Below are 27,500 nucleotides of genomic sequence, written 5' to 3'. Positions count from 1 at the left end.
TTATTGTTTTCATGAATGGGGATTCCTGCATTATTTCAGTCTACAATGAAACTACACAGAGAAACTAGTTCATTGTAGTCCAATATTTTTCAGAGATGTCAGATTCCACTGGGTCTGAACCCTCTTATCAACGCTATATAATTGCAACTGAAGCTATGACATTTAATGTGTGATTTTTTGCATAGCACACACACACACACACACACACACACACACACACAGACACACACACACACACACACATAAACATGGAGTTGTATGGCACAGGATGAGAGGTTATCTCCAGCAGGGAATCCCTCTCACACACACACACACACACACACAAAGGTTCTGTGTAATCCCCTAAAAGGATGAGAAATTAAATCCTTTGAACAAAAATTGAGATATATTTGGGTAATATCAACCCCCCACACACACATAAATACACACACACAAATACAGACACGGTACTCTGAGTTTAAAAAGAAGAGACTACTGTTGTAGAGAGAGCTCAGCTTAAAATGGCAATACTGTATTTGGCTCTGTGTTTTTGTGTCGGTGTGTGACACTCATACACACATGCGGTATATGTAGGGAGCAGAGATTATTTGTCAAAAAAAATGTTTTAATATTTACAGAAACTGGGCATTAGTCATAAATCTTCTACCGTCATGTTCGCCTCATTTAGCAGGTTGCCGTGAAAGACGATTGCACGAGTGACCCACACGATCATGTGCATAAGGGATTCCCCTTTCCTTCTCCATTGCCCATAATATTTTAATATTCCTTTTTACTTTTGATGCCTATTTCTTCTACCTCTAACCCCAAACCACTCTCCCTCTTCTTTTTTCCTTTCAGTTTTCCTGTCTGAAAGCTGTCTATCTTACGCTTTCTCTCCACCCTCTATTTTCCCCTCCCTCTTTTCTCCAGCTCTCTGTTTCCCCACCCTCCCCTCTGTTCTTTCCAGCATCCTGCAAAAATCCCCCCCCCCCCCTTCACCATCTCCATCTGTTTGTGCATGTACACGAGTCAGTGTGTGCGTCGGTGCTCGGGGTGAGTGGTTTGTACGAGTGACCATGTGAGTTTGCATGTGCTACACTCTGACAAGACAAGACAAAAGTGAATGCGAGGAGACGAGGAGGAGGAGGAGGGGAACTGGACATGGCCATGTGGATGATGTTTTGGCACTGGGATTGTAGCTGACCTACGGGAGAGCGTGTGTGACGGGCAGCGTGTCCGTGTGTGTGAGATGGGATCCGCTCTAGGCAGAAGGCAAGCAGCCGAGAGAAGGGAAAGAAAAGCAAAAGAAGCCAGGAAGGCCAGACTCAATAGTAAGGTACCCCACATGTCCTCATCATTTTTTTTCAATTTAGTGTATTCATTATCTTAGGGATAAACACATCTTTCTCTGCCTCTCTCTCTCTCTGATTTTCATACTTTGTATCTCACTGTTCTTCATGAACACTCCCCAACCCATCCCTGTCTTACCTGTCTGTTCTCTCTCCTATTTTCCTCTCTCTCTGGCTTTCGTTCTGTCGTTATGCTCTGCTGCATGTTGGCTGTGTGAAGAGCTGGTGCAGTGTTGTTTGAAACCCTGGCAGAATGCTAATGCCTCTTCCTGCACTGGTTCAGTTACTAACCAAGGCCTTGCATCATTGTGTGTTTGTTTGTGTGTGAGTGTGCCTATAGGTCATTAGATGCGTGAATGTTTGTGTGGCCAGTAAGATTGTGTTTTTTTGGATCTCTGAATAAGTAAGGTGTGTGTGTTAGTATGTACAGTATGTGTGTGTCTGCATGTGGAAAAACTTCCTGTATGCATGTGTGTGTCTGTGTCTGTGTGCAAACTAAGTTGCACATGGTTAATGGGTTTATGCATGGATGTGACAATCTGTCTGATGGGATCTGGAAATTGCTGATCTCTTATTGATGCTCTCGGGGTGGACAGCGCCTAAGTGTGTGTTGCCTTATGTAACTTGATGCACAGTCTCCAGTGAGAAGAAGTCCTCTTGGGGATCGTCTGCCAAACTGTATGACTTTTGTCAGAAGTTCCCAAAGGCAAAGTCCTTACCTCTGTGTTCTCAGTCTAGACCATCATGGCAGAGGAGAAAAAAGACGGATATGGATGTTGACAGAGGAAGCACATTGAAATCTTAGACTGACTTTGTTGGCAAGAAAGTGGATTGTACTCCAACAGTGTAGGGATGCCCAGTAGCAAAACAAAACCCCATTATTTTGAAATCTTACTTGAAGCAAATTGTTGGCCACACACACAGTATTTTTGTGCTTTACCTCTGTTGTGTGTCTTAGAGTTATCTCTATCAGTCAGTGAGGGCTCAGCATGTGGTAGCTGTGAAGAGAACACCCTGAAAATAGTTCGACCGTAACCACTTTACACATGGGCAACCCGACCTGTAATCCACATTTTACAGAAACATGTCTTATGTTAGTCCATAAAATCAAGAACTGATGCAGCCAGTATGAAATCAACAATAATTCACCATGCTGCACCCTGTTGTTTTTTAGAATAGAATAGAAGAATAGAATAGAATTTTGTAGCTTTTCTTTGCTGCTTTATAGCATATATGCAATGGGTGGAAGTTGTTGGAAATTGCAGCATTGACTGTACTCTGTTGGGTTAAACTCTTAATATTCTACTCATACCAAGTAGTGCATTACTGTGCGTGTTTGTAAAAGAGACAATGATTAGTCAGATTAGAAAGAAGGCATTGATTCTGTTGTGTTCAGTATGTTCTGAAACCAGGCCATGTAGAAACGTAGGCCCCAGGCTCTTCATAATACACCCAGTACACTCTATTAGGGTCTCAGCTAATGTTAAAACTGGGCTCTGTTTTTGTTAAGGTAAGAATTGCTTCACTGAAGAGGAGGATAGGTAGGAATATGTTGTCTTGAGTTAAATTTTACCTTACATTGGAAATCAGATGGTATCATGGAGCTGGTAGTTTTGTTATGACTCGAGTATTCAACTATTGATAGTACGTAATTTCATGAATTCATTCATCTTGATAATTTTGTGGATATATCTTTAAATTGTGTCAACCATCTAAGAGTAATTCTTATTTTAGGTTTGTGAAGCTGTAACCATATCTGTGTAAAACCTCTCATAGCTTCAGAGTTATATTTGGATTGAAGTGTCTGTTGTGAGCTGAGAAGGAAATGTGACTGAGACTGAAGAAATGTATATGTCTGATATTTACGAGTCAAGGTGATGTCTTCTTTCTGGCCTTTTAGAGATGAACCGAAGCAGCCAGGAATTTGTAGGATGTACCTTCTAGCATAATATAATCAACACTGTGAAGATGAAGATTTTGCCATTCTGCCAATGATTGTCAATGATTGCAAGCGATTGTGAGATCTTGTTCAGCATGGATCAGCGATGGTCTGCACTTTGCCATGTGTGTTGTGTTTCTGTGTTGTCTGACCATGGCTGAATAAATCTAAGATGATCCACAGTCTGTTTCACGATTTCATCATTGTCCATCTACTACAGAAATAACCCCCACCTAACAACTATCTCTTAGGTGGCATCTGCAAATTAAGTATGCAGCTCCATTAGAAGAAAGATAACAGATTTTCTTTTAATGTGCTGCTGCAGTCTTTCAGTGCTTAGGGGCGTGTAAAGTGGCAAGAAGGACTCAGTTTTATCAGATAATCTCTCAGTGTGCTCTCACTGGTCAGCCTCTGACAGAGAAAGGAGGATACAGGGTGTTGAAATGAATCGTTTCTACGATGCATCAGGCTGCAGAGGAGAACGATTCTGCATCGATGCAGTGACTGAAAATAATTGATTATTGGGTGCTGATGTTGCTTGTAGATTTTCTGGCCACAACTGCACCTTTAAAAGTTATTTATTTTGGTTAACAATTTAAGAAAAAATATATGTTGACATTGATTTCTACAGAACTTTCTAAAAAAAAAAAAAAAAAATGAAGTTCTTATTTCTCTTACTGATTTTTTTTCATTGATGAAAAAGTAGCTATGTACAGTTTTTTAGAAAATTGGGGATAGAACTCATTGCTAGCATCATGATACAGGATGAAATCGATTCGTTGACAGGGTAATCGTAGTCGAATCTAGACTAGAGATCAGTGAAGGTCCACACAGCCCTGGCAGTCACCTCGACCATTCCCTAAACCCATGCATCACTGCTCATACTGTATAGATATTTCTGTGGTAAAATATCATGAAACACCACAGGGACATTGGAACAGCACTTGTTGTTTGGTCTTTACAAAGTTCCGCCTCATTGCACAAGTTCATTTCACAATAAGAAAAACAAGACATAGTAGTCTCTGGCTCCATACAGTTCACCATCCCACTAAGAGTGGAGTCAGTCATTCTGGGTCAGGCCGTATGAATAGATGACTGTAGAAAAGGATGCCAGAGGCATAACATACAATAGAGTTCTAATAATCATCTGGCTGAATAAATACACCACCCACACCCCCTTCACTCAGCCTGGAGCTTGCTGCCTGCCATATTCTGTTCTCTCTCTCTCTCGGTGGCCTGTTGGCCTGTTTGCAGCTTAGGCTCTCATATAGGGGAGGGTCATTTCTTTCAACTATATTTTTTAAGGGATGACTTTTTTCAATGTTACAAGGCTCCACACACACCATATTCATTCACTTTTTAATGTTTTATCCTCTGGCTCTGTCCCTCAACTGTGCCTGGCTGCCTGTGTCCTGGTGTCACTTTGTGTGTCTGCCCTAAAAGCACATGACTGGACCTGATTCAGCGCTTTCTTTCTCTGCACTCTGATTCTGATGACAGCATGCATTCCCATCGTCCTCACTGACTAAACACAAACACACACGAAAACACATAGTCATGCATCGAAACAACAATAGAGGTTTTTATTGACTGAAATATTTCCCTTTTGATAAACAAACATGTCAAACAGTGGTGGTGAAATGTTAGTTTTTATCTACACTCGATTTCATGATGTCGGTATCATTGATTTTTTTGTACAACAAACTGTAACAATGTCACATCCATATATCATCTTATATATTTTGGAGTATAATTAACTTGTACATCATCCATCTGCTCAGGATCTCCAATACATTAACCTAATAATTTAATTTCTGGATCTGGCGCGTAATAGAGCAATACATAACCACATTCAGCACAGGTGTGTGGATGTTAGCCTGTATGGAGGACTGAAGACTGGTGGTACCAGCACTGATAACTTAAGCCACACTCAAACCAATCTGACATTGTGCAGTTGTAACTAGACAGTATTAGGGATGTGCACTATTAGACGACTACTGTATACACACTGAATGATTAGTGATAATGATTGTGTGATATTGATGATGAGGATGTTGAGATGTTGTTGTTGATTATGGAAAAAACTTCTATACACCCTGTGCATTGCTTCTGTGCACGTCACCTGTGTCTAATCTACAGTAACTTGAAGCTGTTTGTTTGCCATTCATTCATTCAACCTTTATTTATACTCGAAAGATCATTGAGTGGCAACCCTCATTTACTATATTCTTGCTTGTGTTGTACTTACTCTCATATGACCGTCTGTTTCAACTAAAACGTCTGCTGAATGAAATTCTATAATGACATTAAATGTTGTGTTTAGGCAGTAATGCAGCCACTGGCATATTAACACTGGACCGGAGCAGTGAGTGAACCCCATTCAGCACAGGCAATGTGACGTTAACCTGCATGAAGGACCAAAGGCTGGTGGTGGTGATGGAACTGCTAATGTTAGTCACATCCGACAAACCAAATAGACAGTGTTTATCCACAGTGTCTGCTTGCCGCAAAGTGCTACGCACTTCAGCTGCATTTTAAGTAGGCAATTTTGTGGCTGAAATTAGCAGTGGACTGTTGCAAATAGCAATAAAAGCCGTGCTCATTTTATGCTCAAGTTTGGCTTTTTTTCTTAACTTTTTAGTTAACTAGTCTGATTTTAAATTTCCTTTTGATTAACAGGAATGTTAGTAGCTTTGTCACAATACCAAAATTTAAACTTCAATACAATACTTACACAATAAATGAAATGATATCAATACCACGACAACAATAGATGAACTCCTCTGTTACGGTTCGGTGTGTAAAACAAGGGAGGTGGACCCAAGTGCAGAAAAACCAAAAGTATTTAATTAAACCAAAAGGCCAAAGGCAACAAAAACTTACTTACAAAAGTTCAACAAGAAAAAACACAGGGATCAAAACCAGGGAGCCACAGAGGAGCACGAGCAAAAAACTGACATACCAACGAACAACATCCAAACTACATACAACATACAATGAACTGACATGGAAGGGAAGAAACACAGAGACTAAATACACAGGGGAATCAGATACAGGTGAGACTAACAAGACACAGGTGAGGACAATCAGGGAAACACACAGAGGCAGGAATACAAGAAACACTGAGGACACACAGAACTCAAGACTGATGAAAACACACTAGAACCTAAAGAAACACTGAAAATACAAAACTAAATAATACCAAATCATGACATCCTCGGCTCCAAAAAAAGAGTAACACTGGTTTCTTTTAATGGTACAAAATCATTTTGAACACATAATAACAAGTATAATGCTTCTCACACACAGTCAATTTCACTTCAGGGATTCATTATGATTAATTTTGTATTATTGTTTTGCCTTAATGGATTGGTAAATAAGCCTGACCTCCATTTTACTGGTGGAAGAGACAATGGTAAACAAAGCCAAACTGCCAATGTGGTGGCTGAAATTGATTGAGCATGCAACAGGGTTATTTGGTGGTTCACAAAACAATAAGCCAGCGCTCTGCATGTTTGGGGAGTGTGTTGTTCAGCTGGAAAGAGGCCGTGGCTTTGCCTCACTTTGTTCCAGCCAGCAGCCAGTCCTATCAGAGCTACCTCACAGTGTGTCCTGCCCGCCCAAACTGTAGTTGATCCAAAGGAGCGCTAGATATTATACGGAGCTAAAACCCATTAATCCAGTGCTACTGAAAAGGATCACTCAGGAGGCGCCATGCTGCTGCACTCAGAGAGAAACACCAGGAGTCGGGCCTCAGAGGTTAGAAACAACACACTCCTGCTGAAATAACTCATGAGATCAAGTGTAAATGCAGGTTACTGGCACAGTGGGGTTGTGCAGGAAGAGTTTAGTCGCACTTCTTATTGAGATACCCAAAGAAAAAGGAGTTTTGTTGTGCTTCAATCTGTTGTCTCCCTTTTGCCAGCTTTCAATCCTTTTATCTTTTTAACCCTTTTTTAAAAGCTTGTGGTTCTGTATGTTTACTGTTTAAGTTGACATTCCACACTAGTCCTACTAAAATTAATCAACATGTTTGAAGTTTTCAAAGCATCAATTAACACAAAGCTCAACTTAGATGATGACTGTGCACTTTAAGTGACTATCTCTGTTCACTTGTTTGACTGTGATATATCAATAATTATTATTTTTTTCATCAGCATGAAATGACTGACCATAAGCATTTACTGAAGAGTCTTACACATGTGCATGTCAGGGATTGCACTGGATAAATTTGCTTGTTGTATTGTGATAAAAACAGTGAAAGCTTTGTTAATAGGCTAACCATACTGGTGTGTGCTATGTCAGCAAATGGCCGGGGTCCATGTAAAGTCTGGCTTTAGACTAGAGTGCAGAGAGGCATTTTTGTGTCTCTGTCGCTTTTCTTGTTGTCCTTCATCTGCTTCCCACTTCCCCATCAAATACATAAATAAAAAACAACAGGGACCCCTACAGAGACAGGACAAACAAAAGCAAATCTCCGTTAAAGGGGCTGTCAGATATACTCAGCCAGAGAAAGGCGTCTGGAGGTAGCGAGTTATTTACAACTGGGTTTTCAATTATTCTGATAATGATTGCCTCTCATGTAAACCATGCATGCTGTGACATTAGCTTTCTTTTTTAAATCTTCACCAGAGAAGTGTAAAAATTGAATTCTTTTGTTACAGAGAAACATTTATTGTCAATTATGTGTTAGATGCTGTTGCCATAGTAACAGCAAACCCCCACCTCTGGCTTTGAGTGTAAGGGAATGTTTTTTTTTTCCAATTGCACTCATGCATCATGAATGAAATGTGTGTTTGGTGTGCTAAATTATGAATCAGTAAGCGTTTTTTTATTTTTTTTTATGTGTGTAATGCTTGTGTGTTTCATCCTGAAACCTCCTCTGCTTTTGCATGTGGTGTGAGCTTCTCCCCTAAGCTTTGGAGTCCTTCAAATTAAAGATTTAAATTGCTGCTATATAGTAAAGGTTGAAGATTCCCCCTAAAAAAAAATCCTATTCCTTGGGATGAACTCCATACTCATGTCATACTGTATATTTGTTGTAGCTGACAGCTTCACACTCTTCACGCTAAGCCTGTTAGGTATGGATATTGAAGATCACAAAGCTCTGGCTTACTCAGACAAAATGTAGTGTAGGCTGAGGCCCAAACAGACACAGAGGCCGATGTGCTTAAAGACACACACAACAAAAGCACAAAGAAACACCAATCTGTTTTAACAGGCGTGAAGTGGTAAGCAGCTTTTAGGCGTATTTAAACACAGAGGTTATAATGTTCATTAATTGTGCAGCTTTACTTAATCCACTGGCACGATATACTGTTAAATGTACAGTGTGTTTGTGTTAGTGTGTGTGTGTTTTAAAGGAACACTACACCAAAAAAACCAAAACACAATTCCCGTAATATTATTTGGTTACAGAGGAACACTTTAATGATAAAACCTCAGGGCATGAGATTTATTAAAAAGTTTGATCTGATGTGAGAAGTATGATTTGCAGGAAATATTATGGACACAAGACAATAATATATGTTTCTTCCTCCAGCACCTTTTCGTTCTTTTGTAAAAGCAAAAAACAAAAAATGAGAGAGAGACAGCAAGAAAGTTGTTTTTAGATACAGAGACAGAATGACATCAATATTACAGAAACATGGAAATTAAAGCAAGTCCAATCGGGGGACGAGACAGCCGTGTATGGGTTCTGTGGCTGCAGGGATGCCTGGTGCTAGTGCTAGCTTCGAGGCTAACCCGCTTTCACAGCCTGACACATCGTGCTTTACCCTTCCCCGCGGATAGAGTCCGGGTTGAACTGGCTGTTCACTTCTTTGCTACAGTTTAATATTACTCCCTGTCATCAAATAATTACACTTCACCCACAGAGAACCCCCCGTACCCCAGGCCTGACAAGTTCAAAATCCTGGCGGTCTGAAGTCCCATACTCATGATGGGCAAGCGTACCGGTAGCCGGGCAGCCAACCTAACAGAGCTGCCTGTCAACCAGACCTAATTTCTAAAAGTTGTGTGATTTTTTGTGCATGTTATAAAGTCGTCTTCTTGCACAATATAGGGGAATAGCCCCGGAGAAACGCTACTCCAGTGGTGATTATCGGAATGTGGTTTGATAAAAAAATCCACTTCCCCGTCTCCCTCCTGCATCTGTGAGCGTCCATCTGTAGAGACCCGAGTGGGGATTCAGTGAGAGCAGCTCTGGAGAGGGGAGAATACGGGTTAACCTGACTGCTGTACCACAATTCACTTTCACTGTAGACACTGACACTCACTCTGACAAAATGAGGAGGCGGAGTCGTTTGATCGGTGAGCGTGTGAGACTGCTTACTCTGAGCTGAGTGTTTGAGCGAAACATGCAGAAGAGTGGTGGACAACTAAAGCCACTGTCTGTTACAAATCACTATTTAATGCTGTTTATACAGTATATACCCGCCACTGTGGGCGGTAGGCAGAGCATTCAATGTTTCTTTGTGTGTGCTGTACAACCAAACGTGTATTTAAACTGGTGGTGACAATATGGCAAAAATCCATGTTGTGGCAGAACATAATACCTGTTTTGTTACTTTTTCCCTGCCCACCTCTAAATCACATGAAACACAAGCGATAGAAGTTCCAGTTTAACACAAGACTTTACAAGAACTGTCAATAAATTACTGTTTTAGACTACACTTATTTTTAGCCCTCAGTCTTTTTCTATACTTCCGTCATGTCTTTGCTCTACTGTCCTCCTTTCCTTTCCCTCACGTGACCCCCATTTTCTTGTGTTGCTTCCACATCACATCAGTGTGTTGCATTTTTTATGGCAACATGCTTCAAGACCTTCATGCTCTGCAATAAATCCATGAATTATAGAATAATCTGACAAATAAAACTAGCTAAGCCATTTGTCTGCCCCCCCCCTCCCCCCTCCTTATAAGAGGAGGTTTAAAAAGACAAGCCTCTGATCGTGAACCCCGAGTCAAATGGAAAGTTGTGATTAACATCTCTCGACTGGGAGAAACATTCTCTGGAATATTTGGCTCAAACTTGCCCCTTACTATGGGTCGAACACAAAATAACTGTACACCAACCATGTGTCCTTATTTTAATAGATCTACCACATTATTCCTCCAAATCATTACAAAGCTGAGGAGCTAGTGCCATAGACACAAACAGTGTGTATACACTCTGTTGTGACTTACTCCCTCGTGTTCTGAGGGGACGATGGAGTTCAAATATCCTTTCTCCAGTCAAAGTCTGTTCAAAAGCAAACAATTACTTCTTTTTAATTCAGCTAGAGTTAATTAAGAATATTACATCCATTGTTCAATGTAATTTATTACATTTACTGGCATAATGTAGATGGTTGAAAAAACTTCTACTTTGTTACATCTTAGAGATAAGTAGGCCTACTTTAGGATTAGCTGTTCTTATGAACACATCTAAATGTTATGTAGTAAATACTGACGGGGAACATTTGACTGTAGCAATACTTTAAGTGGTCAAACTTTATATCGTTTATAATACTGACACACCTATACATCACTTAGGTTATACGTAATTTTGACTTGTAATGGAGTACTTTCCAGTGGGGTAAGAATACTTTACATCCCTGGTATACATTTTAGTACAGAAGAGCAACAGATTTATCATCAAACAGCTTTTTGCTTTGGCTTTATGCATCTTAAAGGGAACCCTCAGGCTTATAATGTTTTGGATATTATGATACCATCCAGTACTAATTCTGCCACTGCTAGGCTAAACTATCATCAGCTCTAACTGTCCATATTGATACATTTTCACTCTGCTTCCCCGACTCACACTTGGTCAGCACTTCTCCCTGGCAGGGCCACACCCCCCCTTAACCTGTGGCTTTATGACAGTGGGTACTGCTGTAGCAGACCAAGCTGCAGAAACTGCAGGGTTCTTTACAAATCTTTCAGCATCTTGACTCAAAGTGGTTGCATGTCCCAGGGATCATTTTGACACTCGTGTTTCACGTCCTACAATTTTGGTTTTGGAGCAGGAGCAAACAGAGTGGTGAGGGGGAGCTGGAGTGATTATAAAGAAAATAACCAATCGGCCGCTGTCCCTTCTATGTGGGCATAAGCAATAACAGAAAAATAAATCATTCCCAAAGAACGTGGTCCTACCGGAAGGTTGCCAAGCATGCCGGATTACCAGTCCAGCCCTGGAAATAAACCAGTGACAGCTTCTCTGTACAGGCCATGAGCTCGCTGTTTGAAGCCTCACAGTACATCCTAGTGTGCTTACATGATAACTCTCGCCTTGGAAACTGTGTGAATGGACTGCCTACTGTTCTTTATTCTCATTTAATTTCCTGTGTTTGTGTGTCCTCAACTACAAGTATATGTTTAAGATCTTCAAACAGACCCTTTATGTGAGCTATATATCACCAAATACATCTACATATTGATCTTATCTACAATCTTAGCTTCTCTAAGTATCATTTCATTTTATGTTTAAATCCATTTTTAAACATAAAATTACTCACTGCAATGTTGTGTTATGTGAGGGCGAGGCAGATGTTTAGTTTCCATAAACAATTTGAAGAAATATGGCACAAAACAAACACAGAATATTACCAATTCTGCTGTTCTTTGATGCATTACTTAACAGATGTGTAAATTGCTCTCTCACTGCTGGGTTAACACTAAACCAGGTTTTGTATGAATCAAGATGAGAATTGGAGTTTCTCTTGATTTGTGTCTAATTAAAATGCAATGGCCCTGCAGCAGGATGGTCCTGTCTACAAAGCATCTGGGAGACGGAGGTCAAGGCCAGTCCACTTTTGGCCCCAGCCTTTACATAAATGAGTGTATAGACAAAGCACAGCCAGGCACAGAATCAAGAACACTCTGTGCCAGATAAGTGTGTTTGTGTTTGCTGACGTGGCAACACAAGGATAGGCAGCTGCTGGTCAATAACATCTAATAATAAAGTCTCATATATTTTTCACACAATTGAATAGATGTATTTTTTTAAATAAACTTTTAAAGACTGAGGAAGTATTTTTTTTTATATTAGACTGTTCTATTATCATACTTACTCCACATACTTTTATCATTATGACTGACATTGTAGCTATAAATCTTATTCATTGTTGTTGTTGTTGCTCTCTTTATCTCCATCCTTCTCCTTTGTTTTGCATCCCCCTCTATCCCACTTTACAAACTCAACAGGTTCTGTAGATGGCAGGTTTTGCTCAAGGTTTCTGCCTCTGCATCAAAAGCTTCAATAGGTTCATCATTTATGGATATGTATTGCCAGATGAGGTGGTTATCTGTATCGGAATATGCCTCTTGGACACCCCACCCCCTTTGGAGGGAGACTCCCGGGGGTAGACCCAGAGTTTGCTGGAGGGATTATATAATCCCTTCTGGCCTTTGAACACCTCAGAATCCCCATGAGGAGCTGGATAATGTTGCTGGGGAGAGGGGAAGGCTGGATGGACTTAGTTTGCCTGTAGCAACTGCCACTTGACCTTGGATAAGCGGAAGAAAGTAGATCAATGGCTGGATGTTTGTGTATTGGTAATGTTCATGAAAAAATTCCCTGAATCAGTCTTTCTCTCATGCTTGCCCTCTTACTCAATACGTACACTAAATATTTGAAAAGGGGAACCTTAAAGATTTTAAAGGTGGCCTTCATGCATTCGAGAGTGTATGAACCATCTGTAATTTAACCCTGTGGGCATCACAATCTGCCAGCAGCAAATCTCTGGTGATTTGAATTGCCAACTTTTCTGCAATGTGTTATCATCAGGATGCCTTCATCCTATGTAAAGGACTTGATGGTAAAATGATTTAACCAATGTTAACATTACCTGCTTTATAGCAGATTTTTGGGGCTGCTGATTTCTTTTACAACGTACAGTATCACAAACTTCCAACAGTCAGCTGTGCACCTCAGTTTGAGATGACAAATGAATTTAGTAGCCCACTTCCATTCTTCTTTGAATATGGATTATTACATTGAATACATACAGAGTCCCCTACATGTTTACTTATTAAGGGTGCTTACAAGTTATTCATTTAATCAAGCTGACAACAACATTTCAAGGTGTTTGGCTTGTAGATGACACTGTTGGGTCTGATTTATCAGACATCAGTCACTGTCACTACAGTTTTCTGTATCGCTGTCAGACGGGCTGAATAGACGAGGCACCTGGCATCTGAAGGGGCTTCACTCAGGAATGACAGCTTAATGCAGACAGGATATACCTGATGAGTGGAGGCACAAAGTGTCATCTTGTGACTCAGATGCAGCCACTTTGGTTACCGTTTCTGTCAGTGTATGTGGTGGAATAGAGGTTTAAATACCCTGTGATGGACTGTAAACACACGGCTGTATGTCAGGCAAAGATGGGCATACGACTTTGAGGGCCAATCCAAGTCAAGTCTCAAGTCTCTGAGGGCAGCAAGTCCAAGACATGTTTCTCTTATTTTCATAAACAATAATAACATAAAAGGATATTCATACATCCTGATGAATATAAGTCTAGATGGGAAAACTAAAATGGATATAAACTAATGTTACTCAGGACAACAGGAAAATTCTGCTACCATTATTAGACAGGTAAGAGACAGACTAAGAGTTTAAGTACAACCGTCACACTGAGTTAACTAACTGACATTATATAATCTTATATATATGAACAAATCCCTTTAGTCTCTCAAATGCACTGATGATATCATTATAAGCCTTTAACGTTAATTTGATGTGGTCAATATATAAACCTGTAACCTAAACCTGCGCATGACCACCGTTATTAAATAATGTGCAATTTCTAACTGTTCAAAATCATTAACATCAATAACATTTACTTACTTAGTAAAGTAACGCAGTTTCATATTTTTGCATTTCAGCTTCCATTAGTTTATCATTATTATTATTATTATAAGAAGGTAGTAGTAGTAGTAGTGGTTACTCACAATACACATTTTCAGATATGCCTATTAGGGATGGGTACAAGTACTCGAGTACTCGCCGTTGACCCCATTATTCGAGTAACATTTTGTTACCTGTGCAAGCGCTGCTTTTGGCTACAAAACTTGAACTCATACAGCGTTACATGTGTGACCCAGCTTTTTGTTTTCACCTAACTGAATATACTAGGTAGGGAAATAATTAACGGGATACAAACGTATGACTTCTCCGGCCACGGCTTCAGCTTTAGTACACACCGAGCCAGATTTCAGCAAAAACAGCTGTTTTACGGCAGCTACGGCAACTCTCTAGGAACATATTATTACACTGAAAGCAAAAGCACAACAAACACAGAACCGTCTGCTACACCTGCGACATGTCAGTCAAGAAAAGTGATGTCTGGAAGTACTTAGCCCTGTTAGCACGTGTCGTTGTTAGCGACGTCGTTGAAATTGAAATGGCTTTCTGTTGTTGGTTATTTATTTATATTTATGTTTAAACATTGGTTTATGTCATTTTATAGGCATAAAGTCTACAATTCCGGTCCGGGAGGTCCGTGTCCGACGGACCCTTTTATTGTTTACGGTTAAAAAAATAAAAATAATAATCTGCGGGTACTCGAGTACTCGTTCATTAGGTAATTCAAGTAATCGAGTACAGGGATTACTGTGAATTCCCATCCCTAATGCCTACTAACTGTTCAATTGTGATCAACTAGGCTACTGTCTCTACTTCATCTCTACCCTAACCCTAACCCTCAGACCAGATTGGGCTGTTAATTAAGAAAACAGAACCAGCGATCCTGTAAGTTTACCTTCAATGAGAAGTTTCCGCAGACGCCGACTTCTTACCCTCCGTTTTCTTAAAAGCTTTAATCATTCTCCTCCTGCTGCAATTGTGTCGGATATTGCATTTCGGCGAGTGGTGTACCGTGACAGAGGGAGAGAGAGCGATGAAGCAGGGGAGTGCGGGGGAAGTTGCTTATTTTGACATCATATACGGGGGCTTCATCAAAACGCCTAAGCCCTGAGACGATGTGCAGTCTGCAGCTCCATGTGATGTGCTCACCCGGTGTCATCTGTGAAATGTGGCCGCTTGTGCACATGACGCTGTGTGTGTTCTTAGATGGGATCGGATTGACATTCAGCTCGTAAAAATAATGTGCCAGAAATACAATCTGAAAAAAGATTGAGCAAGACTCCAAAAACCCAGAGTACGAGTGGAGTCTGAAGTCTTTGAGGGGCAAGTCCAAGTCAGGCCTCAAGTCACATTTTTGTGCGACTTTAAGTGCTACTCGAGTCTGAGTCTCAAGCTTGAGTTCCATTTTTGGAACATGTACAACCATAACCATATGCTTGTCTACAGCAACAGAATCTAAAAATGCGGCTGGCACAGGCAGCAGGACTCTGTATTGACGGGGGTAAAGCACTGCATATTTATCCGCTTGAGGCTTCTGCCCTTCCCGACTGTTTAGGCTGTGCTCATATCATCCTGATATCTGGCGTTCCACAGAGCATTCCCATGACCCCCTCACTGTGTTTTTTGCCTAAGTAGTTGTGACGCTTTAGAGCATGTGTGTATTTTACAGGCCAGTTTGCATTAGGCCAGGATATGATCCTCCTGAATAGGCATCATGATGCTGAGCATAGTAATTACTACTCACCCATGGATCAGCGTGCAGCAGGCCAGCTGTGAGGGACCAGGGGCTATGTGGCCATGTGGTAATGAGTGTGAATGTAGGGTAGTGCAAGCGTCTGACACACATATGTACATGCTACATGGCTCACGCATTGATGCTCACAAGTTATTGGAACAGGACAAAAAAAAACTTGACATAAAAGAGAAAATCAAAGGGAGAATAGAAGCAGAGCATAGTTAATGAAAGAGACCTGAAAGTCGGCAAGGGAGGCAGGAGAAGTCTGTAATTTCTGGTCTTCAAACCCAGGCTTTCATCAGGTGGTGCCTGATAATCTCCCCTTAGTGGTGCTGGAGACAAAAGCCTCCGCAGGGCACTGAATTAAATGAAGGAACCTTTACCCACTTCCTCCTGCTAGCCAGAGTAACTCCTCCTGTCATTTTTCTTGCCTCTGTTCAAGATCCTCTACAAAAGAGCTGCATATTATTCAGGACACACAACCGAATGTGTCGGTATTCAAACAAAGTCTGTAAGAGAGGGGTTCTAATCCTGAGTCAGGATGGCGTCTGAAATCCTCCGGAATTATGAAGAATTGTCTTGATATTATAACCAAGCTCTTAAATGCACTGAGATTAACAATGATTAAGTCGCCCCGCAGTATCAGGAGGTTCCCTAAACGCTGTCTGCTTCTGGAAGAGCAGCTTCTGCTTCACTGTGCAGTTTATGAACGGATGTTTATGTTTTAGTGAAGGGGGTGTAAATCTTGTATTTGATACTTGTAGTGCCACTAACATATCACATTTAAAATGTCTGCTTACTGTATAAGTCATATCTAGATCTTTTCAAGTCACCCCTAGATCTTTAATACATGCAGATTATTCTTTTATACTCAAATTTTTCAGTAGAAGTAGCGCAATAATCGTTCGGCTGTCGAGTGTGCAGGGACGTAAATCCTGTTCATATCAAGAACATGTTAATCAAATTGTGTAGTTGGAACAGAAATCACTAATCATTACAGAGAGCATGGGGAGAGAATCAACCTGATTCCGCGGGCTATCATCTGGATTTAAAGAGTTGGTGAAATGCCATAGATTCTGGGAGTTGATTGTCGCTGCTGTTTCTTGCTCTGCCGCACTGAGATGAAACATCGTCTGTCATTTTCTCTCATCATTCCCCTTCTCCGTTCTTCTTTTCTGTTTCTGCCCTCTGTTTTTTTTTTTTTTTGATCCAGCACAGCAGGGTTACCCCTTCCTAATACAGACTCCCCATGAAACTTTTAGCCAAGGTCTGGGCTCTAAGTACAGATAATGAGTAAATGCCTCTTAATTTGTTTACTATTTATGTTTCTGTCAATAACATAGTTGATCCTTGAATGTCAGGTATGAAGAAGAATACACTATAAAAAAAAACCTTCTGCAACAATAGTCTCAGTCTGTTCCATTGGAGAGGGGCAAAATCAATATGGCTCAAACATAAAGAGAGAAACAAATGATGAAATGGACCTACTCACAAACTTGTGTAAATTGCTGTGGTTTTTCCACACCATCCATTGTGACTGTGCAAACTGTTCCACTAGTTACCAGACCAAAACATTTGTTTGGAGTAGAGTGTGAGTTTGAAGGACATTTAAGGGGATACTGTAAGAATAAAAAAAAAATGAGTTACATGTGGAGACCTAGCCACAACGTCAGGGGGAACAAAAATCAGGCCAATAGGAAAATTCCAAGCATTGCAGTTCCTCACATGGCCACTTGAGTCTGGCTTCGAAATGTAATCCCCACACAGCCTCATGCTAGCATATCCAATTGCACAGCCAAAAAAAGAAAGTATGAAACACAGAAGCAGTGAAACAGAGTTTGTTTGTTACTTAGGTAATTACCCAATTGATGAAAACTACATGGGAGGTGACTTTGTTTATAACTGACCTCTTTAAATTATGTTATATTTTAATAAATGGCACAGTCAGGCTTTTTTGTGCATATTTTGGACAATTAGGATAGCTTACTTTGCAGTTAATTCTGCAAACAGGTAGTACAATAAGTGTAAGCTCCATTTTCCAGGAAATTAAATTACAGTATTGTTTACTGATTATGAAAGATATGTATGGCAGGTATTGGTGTCTGTGCCTTGTGTTCAGTGTTTTCCAAAAATCCTCACGTGCATGTTATTTAGGATTGGTGTTGGCTTTTCATGGTAGAGAGAAAATGGCCCAAATTAATTTCGTTCTTTTTTTTTTGTTCACCTGTGGCTTGCTCGCCCATCCAAGGTTTGTCTGTACAAGCAGGGAATTCAGCACATTCCACAAACCCTCTTAGCATGTTCTTCTAATAACTAAACTTTTCCGATCACCTACCACCACAAATGGAACTTTGTACTGTTGGAAACACAGTCTATAACTGGCTTATTGGGTATGCATGTGTATGGACTTCAGACAACCTCTCTAGCTTCATCCTCTCACCCAAATATGGACACTTTTGGTTCCAAAAAACAAAACTGTTATGGCCAAAATGCCAAACACTGGGCAGAGATAGTTCAGAGAAGTAATGCCCTGTACAACTCGTATGTTGATGTCCCTTATTCTGTCTTGTTGGGACCTCTGTTTGAAATTCAACAGATTTTGTTTTGCTCCCTGAGTGTATCTTGGTGTAAAGGTAATCATTATTGGATCGCTACTGAAAAGAGTTTGTAATGGTCTGCCTGTTTATCTGTCTTATTTGGAAGACCTTACCTCAGTCTCTGAAGGAAAATGGGGAGTCTGATTTGCCCCTCAACACTCTGAATATTGTGATGCAGCCATCATTTTATCTTTTTTTCTCTATTGCCATTTTAAACATTGCTTAAATTTGTGATAGTATTTTACCAGTTGACTGCACTTTTGACTATATACTAGTTAACTGCTATAAAATAAATGACCACACATGAAATATCTGATGTAAATATGATGCTGTAACAATGGTCATATGTAGCATTGCCTTGTTTGACAGAGAAGTTGATAGAAACTATAGAAGCTGCTGTGGACTTTGTTGTTTCTGTTTAGTAAATTCAGATAAATACCTTAAAGTCTTTATATGTGATGTTTTCACACTTAAATGTAGAAATCAAGTTTATCCTCTGAAAATAACTCTGTGAGTCATGACTGTCTACAATGGGTGTAACACCCGAGTCCCACTGTCTGTGATGTTTTCAGAGTTTTCAGAGTCCTATCTTCACTTTGTTTACATCGCCCGGACGGCCGGCTGACTCCTCCCCTCGTGTATAAAAGTTGTTTAATTGAGGGACTAGAGAAAAGAAGAATAACATACTGTACTCACTGCTTAACTGTGTTTCTAGATCACGCTCATTTCAGGTAAATTTACATGCAGTGTGAAGATACGAGCAGAATAAAGATCGCTAGCATTAGCATGCTAACACAACAATGCAGCGCGAGTTGTTTTGGTTTCATGCTGGTGCTCAAGGGCGACATCTGCTGGATCAAAAAGTTGCATATAAAGCCTTTAAGCTTATTGCAGCATTCTGATAAGTTTAGGGCTGATGACTAAAACATTGATTTGTGCTCCACAAAATTGGGAACATGTATTGTACAATTCCCTTTAGCTATAAATGTGCTTTTAGGTGGAACTAGTTATTAAAACAATGGCTTTACATACACATCCACTCCCAAGTCAGTCCCCCAACAGGGCCCTGCTAGTTTGATTGATTTGTGTTTTTTTCCTGTGGTTTCTTGTTTGAAAAACTACTGAATACATTTTGTTTACGTTAATAAAAAATATATATTAATCATTTGTCTGGTAGTTTTTCTGGAAATCATTCATCTGGATACAAAGTCGATATACTTCCAGGGATAGTGTCACTGGTATTATTGGCTTCTTAAAAACGCTAAGTTGCTGGAACAGGGTTGTCAAACCACTTGGGCATCTATCAACTCATCACAATAATTCAGACCATGTTGAATGTTTTCTGATGTGTTCATCACATCCAGACTTATATCCAGTCTTAAATCCAGTTTTAAAAATAATAATAATCCCCTTTAACTGGGATATTTTTTGAGATTTCTTTCAAGTCATGTTTTTCTGATTAAAATGACAAACGGTTGGTCTTTTTTGATAATAAACTGTAAACAGATTGCGTTTTGTCGCTCCACCAGTTCTGCACAGAGCTGTGACTCTCAAATCTAATGTATGACAGACTGTCCTCCTTTGATTTTTCATAATATTGTGGAAATTATCAGTCTGTCATGGTGACTTGGAACTAAGGCGCATCGTGTCTATGCATGTGTGTGAATTGATGTGTATGTGTGTGCTAGTGAGTCCGAGAGATAACACAGCAGAGAAAATATTAGGTTTATTAAGACCCTCAGTCGAGCAGATGAAACAAAGCCTTTTTATCAGCCCCTCTCTGTTCAACAGGCAATAAAACACACATCACATCCAGCTGATCCCAGCCAAATCATTCAGAGCCCTCTTCAAGGCATTATGCACGACCCACAAACACACACATACTCACATGCTCACAAACAAAACCTCAATGCTCTTCCCACTCGTGTGTACATTGGCTGCCGGAGCTGTCTTTGTATCCTATCACCATAACAACTGCCTCACTGAAGCTCGGTAAAAAAAAAAAGGAAAAAAAAAAGCCAGAGTGAATTTCTTTCACTCCGTTTGACTTGGAGATAGTGAGAGTAGCTGGGTTGGCAGTCTCTCGCAGCATGTCGCTGTATGTGTGTGGTGTGATCCAGAGGCAGGCTTGTAGATGCAGGCAGGCTGCAGGCGTCTTGGTGTGAGGAAAAAAAAGAAGAAGAAGAAGTAGTAGTGTGTCTGTGATGTAAAATTGGAAGGTGTTGTAGAGTGGGACTTCTCAGAACGAGGGATTTACAGTATGACTCCACAAATGGTGAGTGTCAAAAACGGCTGTTTGCTTTCTTTGCCCTTAAGTTTTACATGATTGTTTGTTGTATTGCAGTACTTAAGTTGCATGAGATGTGATGTTGTGTCTGTGTTTGTGCGAGGCTTTTTGCACATGTGGATGTTACATAATGTCTGAGGATGAGAAACCTTGAGAGGATGCAATAGTAATGAAAGTTCTCTGCACTTGGGATGCTGCAGTTATCGTGTAATTACATGTCCAAGGCTTGAATCTCAGTTTTCCATCTGTATGTTATCTGTCAGACATTAAACTACAGTGTGTTTCATTCGTGTTAATAATTCATCATTAACATCAAGTCTTTAGCTCAATTATATTCTGTAATGCTACTTTTCAATCAGATTCTCTTGATAGATGAAATGCCCTTATTCTTACAGCTTTAGTATTCTATTATGAGTTGTGAGTGCAGATAGGTACCTGGCTCATAGCTTCATTTTTCACTGTGTCCTCCACGGGCTAACACCTATCAGCAGAGGTGATGAATATTTGTAATCACAGGTCACTGAGGAAATAAAGTGTGTTTGTGTAAACAGTAAGTGTGTATTAGGATGATTTGTTGTGCTTGTGTATATGCTCGTTTGATAGACTGGTTGAAACATCACGTATGTGAAAGTGCTGAAGCTCGGAACAGGATTATATATCTAGGACTTTTGAACCCAAAAATATGAAGTTAGCCTCAAGATCTAATTTTCTTGTTATTACTCTCCAGAAGGAAAGGTCTCAATTTCACTCTTCCTTCATAGCCCCTTTCCCTGTTTTTTTTTAATTTTATGGTCAATCCTGTCAGAGTTTATACATCCACTGCAACATGGTCCATTAGCTTGGCATGACAGAGCAGAAATAAACCCATCAAACACAGAAGAAGAAGAGAGCAGCAACTTTAGCTTTCATCTCTTCAACTGCATTATTAAAACATCCCCATCCACAGGAGTCTGACATCACCCAATCACAGTTGTCTCTTCTTGTACTACCCCCCCCCCCCCCCCCCCCCCCCCTCCCTTTCCCCCGGTCTCTCCCTCCATTAGGCTAACCTGAAGAAGTTTATGGAGTATGTTCAGCTGAGGAACATTGAAAAGGTCTCAAGGTTCCTGGATAAAGGCCTGGACCCCAACTTCCATGATCCAGACACAGGAGGTGAGCCTAAATGTGTTCCTACCATCCTTACTTTTCTCCAGTTTATGGAAAAGGAATTTATTTTCTAAATCTTGATTGCTCTTTTCTCTCTCGCAATATTCTCTCTGTCTCTCTCTCTCTCTGTCTCTCTCTCTCTCTCTTTCTATTTCTTGCTCTCTCTGCTCCCAAGAATGACCATGTATGGATTTTCTGAAATAAGCCTTCTGCATGCTGGGCAAAGCTGGATTACGTTCTTTGCTAATCTCCTCATGTTTATGCAAATGTTTGTCCAGCCATAAAGGAGATTTCCCTGTTGGGTGACCTGTTAGTCTGTCAGAGGAGCTGTGAAGCAAGGGGGGGGGGGGGTAAAAACCAACAAGAAGCAGCCACTTAGTCAAACTCAGGTGTTACAATCAAAAACTGCTGAGGCTGTTATCTAAGGAGATCTACATCTTAAATAACTGTAGTGGACGACTTTCTTATCAGATACTCTCAGCTCCAATTGTTTTAATTCCAGTTTCATACATTTGGTTTTTTGATATTGTGTGCTTGCTCATCCTTGGATTTTTGCAGAATGTCCTCTAACGCTGGCTGCACAGCTGGAGGGATGTGCAGAGCTCATCAAGGTGCTGAAGAGTGGAGGGGCGCATCTGGACTTCAGAACAAAAGATGGCATTACCTCCCTACACAAGGCCGTGCGCAGCAAGAACCATACAGCGCTTATAGTGAGCTGAACACACACACACACACACACACACACACACACACACACAAAACCATTCAAAAAAGCTGACTCATTTCTTTTGCTACACCAATTGCCTGCTTGCAAACTTTCCCTCTGGAAAAAGAAAAGTTTGCAGTCAGACAATGAGCGGAGGAGTGCTTGAGCAATTACTCGATGTGTGATGCTTAACATGTCCTTTATGAACGGGCACACACAATGACTGAAGGGCCTTACATGTGTCTGGTTTGAGGAGGCTTGTGACCTTAATGAAATGGTTTTCATGAGTCATATAATTGATTTCCTGTAGAGCAAGAACCCTTGAAATTGAAATTGGTTATTTTCTCTCTTTTTTTATGTCACTGTCCAAATATTCAATGTCACAAGGCCATGTTACCTGCAGTTGCTTTTGCTTCTGCTGAGAAACTGAAACCTCAATTGCACTTAAATAATGCAGCTATATCATCTTATTTCCAAGTAACACTATGATAGTTATATAGAAACTATTCTCGAATGCTCATTATACTATGCAGAGGTGTGATTGAATTCATCAGTGTCACTTCCTGGATGTTTGCTTTAGTTCTTGTTTTTTTGTAGACGCTATTAACCTTGTGTTAATAACATACATACAATATAGCTCGATGTTCTGTTCTTTATAATCCTTCACACCGTCCTGTAATTATGGCTGCAACAAAGACATGGGACTAGTTGCTGCTGGTTATTGAAGCGTTACATTTCTGCTTTTCCTACTAGACGCTGTTGGACTTGGGTGCATCACCTGATTATAAAGACAGCCGGGGGCTGACTCCTCTCTATCACAGCTCCATGGTGGGAGGAGACCCCTACTGCTGTGAGCTGCTGCTGCATGACCATGCACTGGTCGGCTGTGTGGATGAGAATGGCTGGCAAGAAATACACCAGGTAATACACACACACACACACACACACACACACACACACACACACACACACACACACACACACAAAGGAAAGTGATGGGATGTGTGCAGAATAAAAAAGCAGGTGGAGGGTATGAGGTTTTCATTGAATTGATTTTTTGTGTTTTCTTCACTTTGAGAATTTCTTTTGTGATGATCTGAATCTCTTGGGGGTCTAGTTTTAAAAGGAAGGGGTTTTTTTGTTAAAAGAGTTGGACATTCACCAATCTGGCAGACTTTTACTTGTTCTCGCACTTTAAGCTGCATTTTCAAGCAGAATAATTTACACAGTTGTGCAGTACAAATGCATAAAGCTGTTTAAATATCAGAATTTAAATCACAATTTCATCAAATCATTTTGTTATTTTATGAAGAAGAGGCCTCCAGGATTGAAGAGTTGCTTAGAACGGAGGCACACAAACACAAAGCCATTGCACTCCTTACAGGTGTTTGTGCCTTTGTTAATCGTAGAAATAGGCTTTTGAAAAACAAATAGCAAACATTTGACATTGTTGGCATTTCACACACATCCTGCCTTAAGGTATGACGCGCACATTAAACACAAAGAGGACTGGTGTCTACTTGCAGTTTTCTTTGTGTCTGACTTTTCTTTTTTAGCCCATTGTAGAAGACAGCTGTGGGATTCATCATGTCTGCTGTTCATACTGAATATAAAACGGATCAAGTTAATCCTATTGTTGGTGTGGACAACTGTGGACCCCCACAGTTTGTATTCTTATTCTATTCTTCTTCGTATAAGCCACTGTTAACAATGTAGCTAATTTTGAGCTGGTGGAAATTCACTGACAAATCAAATAGCAAAAAGTGGCACCATGCTACTCAATATGTATTTCCTCCTTCTTCAACCTTTCATTACTTGCACATTCCCACCAATTTCCCCTTTCAGTTATGTTACTACACAAGGTACTTGTGTACTCTTCCTACACAATCAGCCTGGTGTGGTTCACCTCAAGGTCTCACTGTAGCTGTTACTCCCCAATAATTATGAGAAAGATGAAAAGTTGACAGTTTATTACATGCTAGACTAGTTTGTAGTCTAGCATGTAATAAAGCTAACCAAACTTAGGGAGCAGTTGTTCAACCTTCTACAACTACAATTCAGCAGACGCTTTTATCCAAAGCGACGTACATCAGAGAGTAAGAACAACACAAGCAAGGATCTAGAAAAAAGGGAACAATGTCAGTAAGAGCAAACGATCAGCTTTGAGTCTGATTGGACACACAGGTGCTGACAGGAAGTGACCAGAGGCAAAGCACAACATTGAGGGCAGTTCTTGAGAGCTCTAATCAGTATAGAAACCATCTTATAAGTCGTCATTATCAAACAAAAACCATCGTCATTACCATCATCATCATCAATAATATGGAGACCACCATTTTGTCTCTGTTCTGTAAGTGAGCAGCAGAGTTTTACATTTGATGCGAGCAGTAACTGGGAGCCAGTGTAAGGAGATGAACAGCGGAGTGACATGTGCATTTTGTATCATCTGCATGGGTTTGATAGTGCATGTAGGAAAGAACCTTGACGTTGGTTATACATTCAAGATATTGTACAGTACATCAAGTTGTCCTTGAGCTCTGCATCTTTCTCTGCCTTTCACTTTTTCACCTGGTCTCTCCTCCTTTCTTCTCCTCTCAACATTTTCATTCCAGTCTATGAATGTGTGTTTAAGGATTTCCTGCAGAAGGTCTGATAAACAACAACATTTCCAGTTTTGCATATGCACTGTCTCTCTCGCTGCTGTCACACACTCTTAATGAGACGTAATGCAGGAGGAGAAAACAACGGTTGGGCAGAGTTGATACTGTATGCTTCTCTGTCAAAGTTACAAGACAAAGCTTCAGAGCAGGAGATGATAAAGGGAGGAGATTAGATGATGTGTTTTTTTTTTTTTTTGCTCCAAGTTTTGTGAAACACAGACACTGAAAAAGTCGTTGCTCTTTAAAGGAAGAATGTGCGACTTTTTGGTCCAGTAGATGTCGCCCTTGAGCAGCAGCATGGTCGCTAAACCCCCCCAAAAAACGGCTGTTTGGTGACAACTCCGCACACCTCCAACCCCTCTCCACGCATGTTTGCACAAAGTACTTATCAATTTGAACGCACCATAATTAAGCACCATTAAGCGCAAGCAGCGGACAAATATTTGCTTTGCTCGAGATGATTTCCTGTGGCCTGCAATTTTATGCTAGCAGGCTAATGTTAGCACACACTGGTTAACTCGTAGCTTCACATTGCACAGAAATTGACACGGAACGACCGTGATCTAAGAAGACTTACATGACATCCAAATAAGCAGTGAGTAGGCTGTGTTATTCTTCTTTTCTCTCGTCCTTGACTAAAAACCGCTTTTATACAACCCGAGGCCCGACATCAGTGCAGCTGGCGAGAATCCCACTTCTCAGTCATAATGAGAAGCGTGAGTCTATTGTCAGTCAGTATTCAGAGAAACATTTACAGAGGATATACTTGCTGTATTTATGAGTAAAATGAAGTATTAGTCTTAGATTAACATTACCTCCCTTTAAAAAAAAAAAAGAAGGTATTTTTTGGTTGTAGACCAAGATATCATGAGTGTGAATAATTAGGTCAAGGAAAAACACACAAAACAAATTCAATATTGAAACATGCAGACTGTATTTGATTAGCTTTTGTTGTTCAAGCATATTCAAGTTAATCATCTATAGTCACTGCTCCGATTAGATTTATTGGCAAAACAATGAGGCAGGTCATATTAACCTGGCTGGCTTAGACAAACAGGAGGAGCCAGAGGGGGGGATGTTGTGGCATCAATTTTCAGCCGTTTTTCATTGTGATTGTTCAGTGTCCAAACAACAATGTGCTGTCCACTCATTTGGCTAAATCCATGTTAAAAAAAAACCTCTTCACACCTCATTTGTTGATTCTCCTCAGTACAATAGATATGACTGAATAATGTCACCATACTCATTTACATGCTTGTCACTTTTTTTAAACAGCGTTATCTGAGTAAAATTAATTGAACGTGTGGTTCTGTCATTGCAGGCATGCCGCTACGGCCACGTGCAGCACCTGGAACATCTGCTGTTTTACGGAGCTGACATGAGTGCCCAGAATGCATCTGGAAACACTGCCCTGCATGTCTGCGCCCTCTACAACCAGGTACCAGCTGTTAAGAAATTATTATGACTTGTGCATGGAGGGTTGAGATGTTGTCTTCATATGAGCCAGTGCATCACATGATTTACTGTGTTTGTGCAGACGGATGAGTTAAGGGAGGTAAAGCAGCAGTAAGTAACCCCTCCCCCAGGTGGGTGAGACTCCCACAGTTAGGTGTTTTTTCTGCCCTCTGAGTCTGCCTTGGAATTCCCTTCCAGAGAGGGGGCGTGGTCAGACACATCACATTTACATATTTAAAGGTACAGACACGGAAACAGCCTGTTCTGAGCAGGGCTGAGATAGAGGGGTTTATAGACATGATCAAACACAGGATCAGAGTGGACTTTTGGAAAGGATAGGATAGGATAGGATAGTACTTTATTGATCCCCAGAGGTGAAATTCGGGCATTACAGCAGCACAGACAAGAAATGCAACTTCACAGACATGTTTTGGGGACCTCTGAGACTTATTTAAACGTGTGGAAAAGGAGGATAATATGTGACAACTGGCTGGGGGCCCATACACATCGGAGAATCAGTTCAGCTCTCTTGAATAATCAACAATGATCACACGCTTTCCTTAAACTTACCCAAGAACTTCACCAAATTGTTTTTACCACACATTGACCTTATGCCTTTTAACGCATGTTCATATTTAATCTTCTTAGTGATTGTTTATGGTTGTTCTGGTGATTTTTTTAATGTATTATTTTAATGTTTCATTTGATGATATTATGTGAAGCGCTTTGAATGACCTTGTTGCTGAAACATGCTACAGAATGAAACTTGCCTTGCCTATGTATGAAGAATGTT

At 40.4% G+C, this 27,500-nt stretch overlaps 1 protein-coding gene across 1 annotated transcript in view; it reads left to right on the top strand.

Moving 5' to 3' along the window:
• Positions 1-27,500, top strand: part of shank3a (SH3 and multiple ankyrin repeat domains 3a) — a 171,773-nt gene that overhangs the window by 43,889 nt on the left and 100,384 nt on the right. Inside the window, exons 4-7 of the mRNA XM_061036999.1 lie at positions 21,784-21,892; positions 22,445-22,596; positions 23,346-23,513; positions 26,574-26,690. Coding sequence (XP_060892982.1) covers positions 21,784-21,892; positions 22,445-22,596; positions 23,346-23,513; positions 26,574-26,690 — 546 coding nt within the window. The remainder of the gene's footprint in view (positions 1-21,783; positions 21,893-22,444; positions 22,597-23,345; positions 23,514-26,573; positions 26,691-27,500) is intronic.

The sequence above is a fragment of the Labrus mixtus genome, chromosome 4 (genome assembly GCF_963584025.1).
Source record: "Labrus mixtus chromosome 4, fLabMix1.1, whole genome shotgun sequence".
Lineage (NCBI taxonomy): Eukaryota > Metazoa > Chordata > Actinopteri > Labriformes > Labridae > Labrus > Labrus mixtus.
This window is presented reverse-complemented; position numbering and strand designations above follow the sequence as displayed.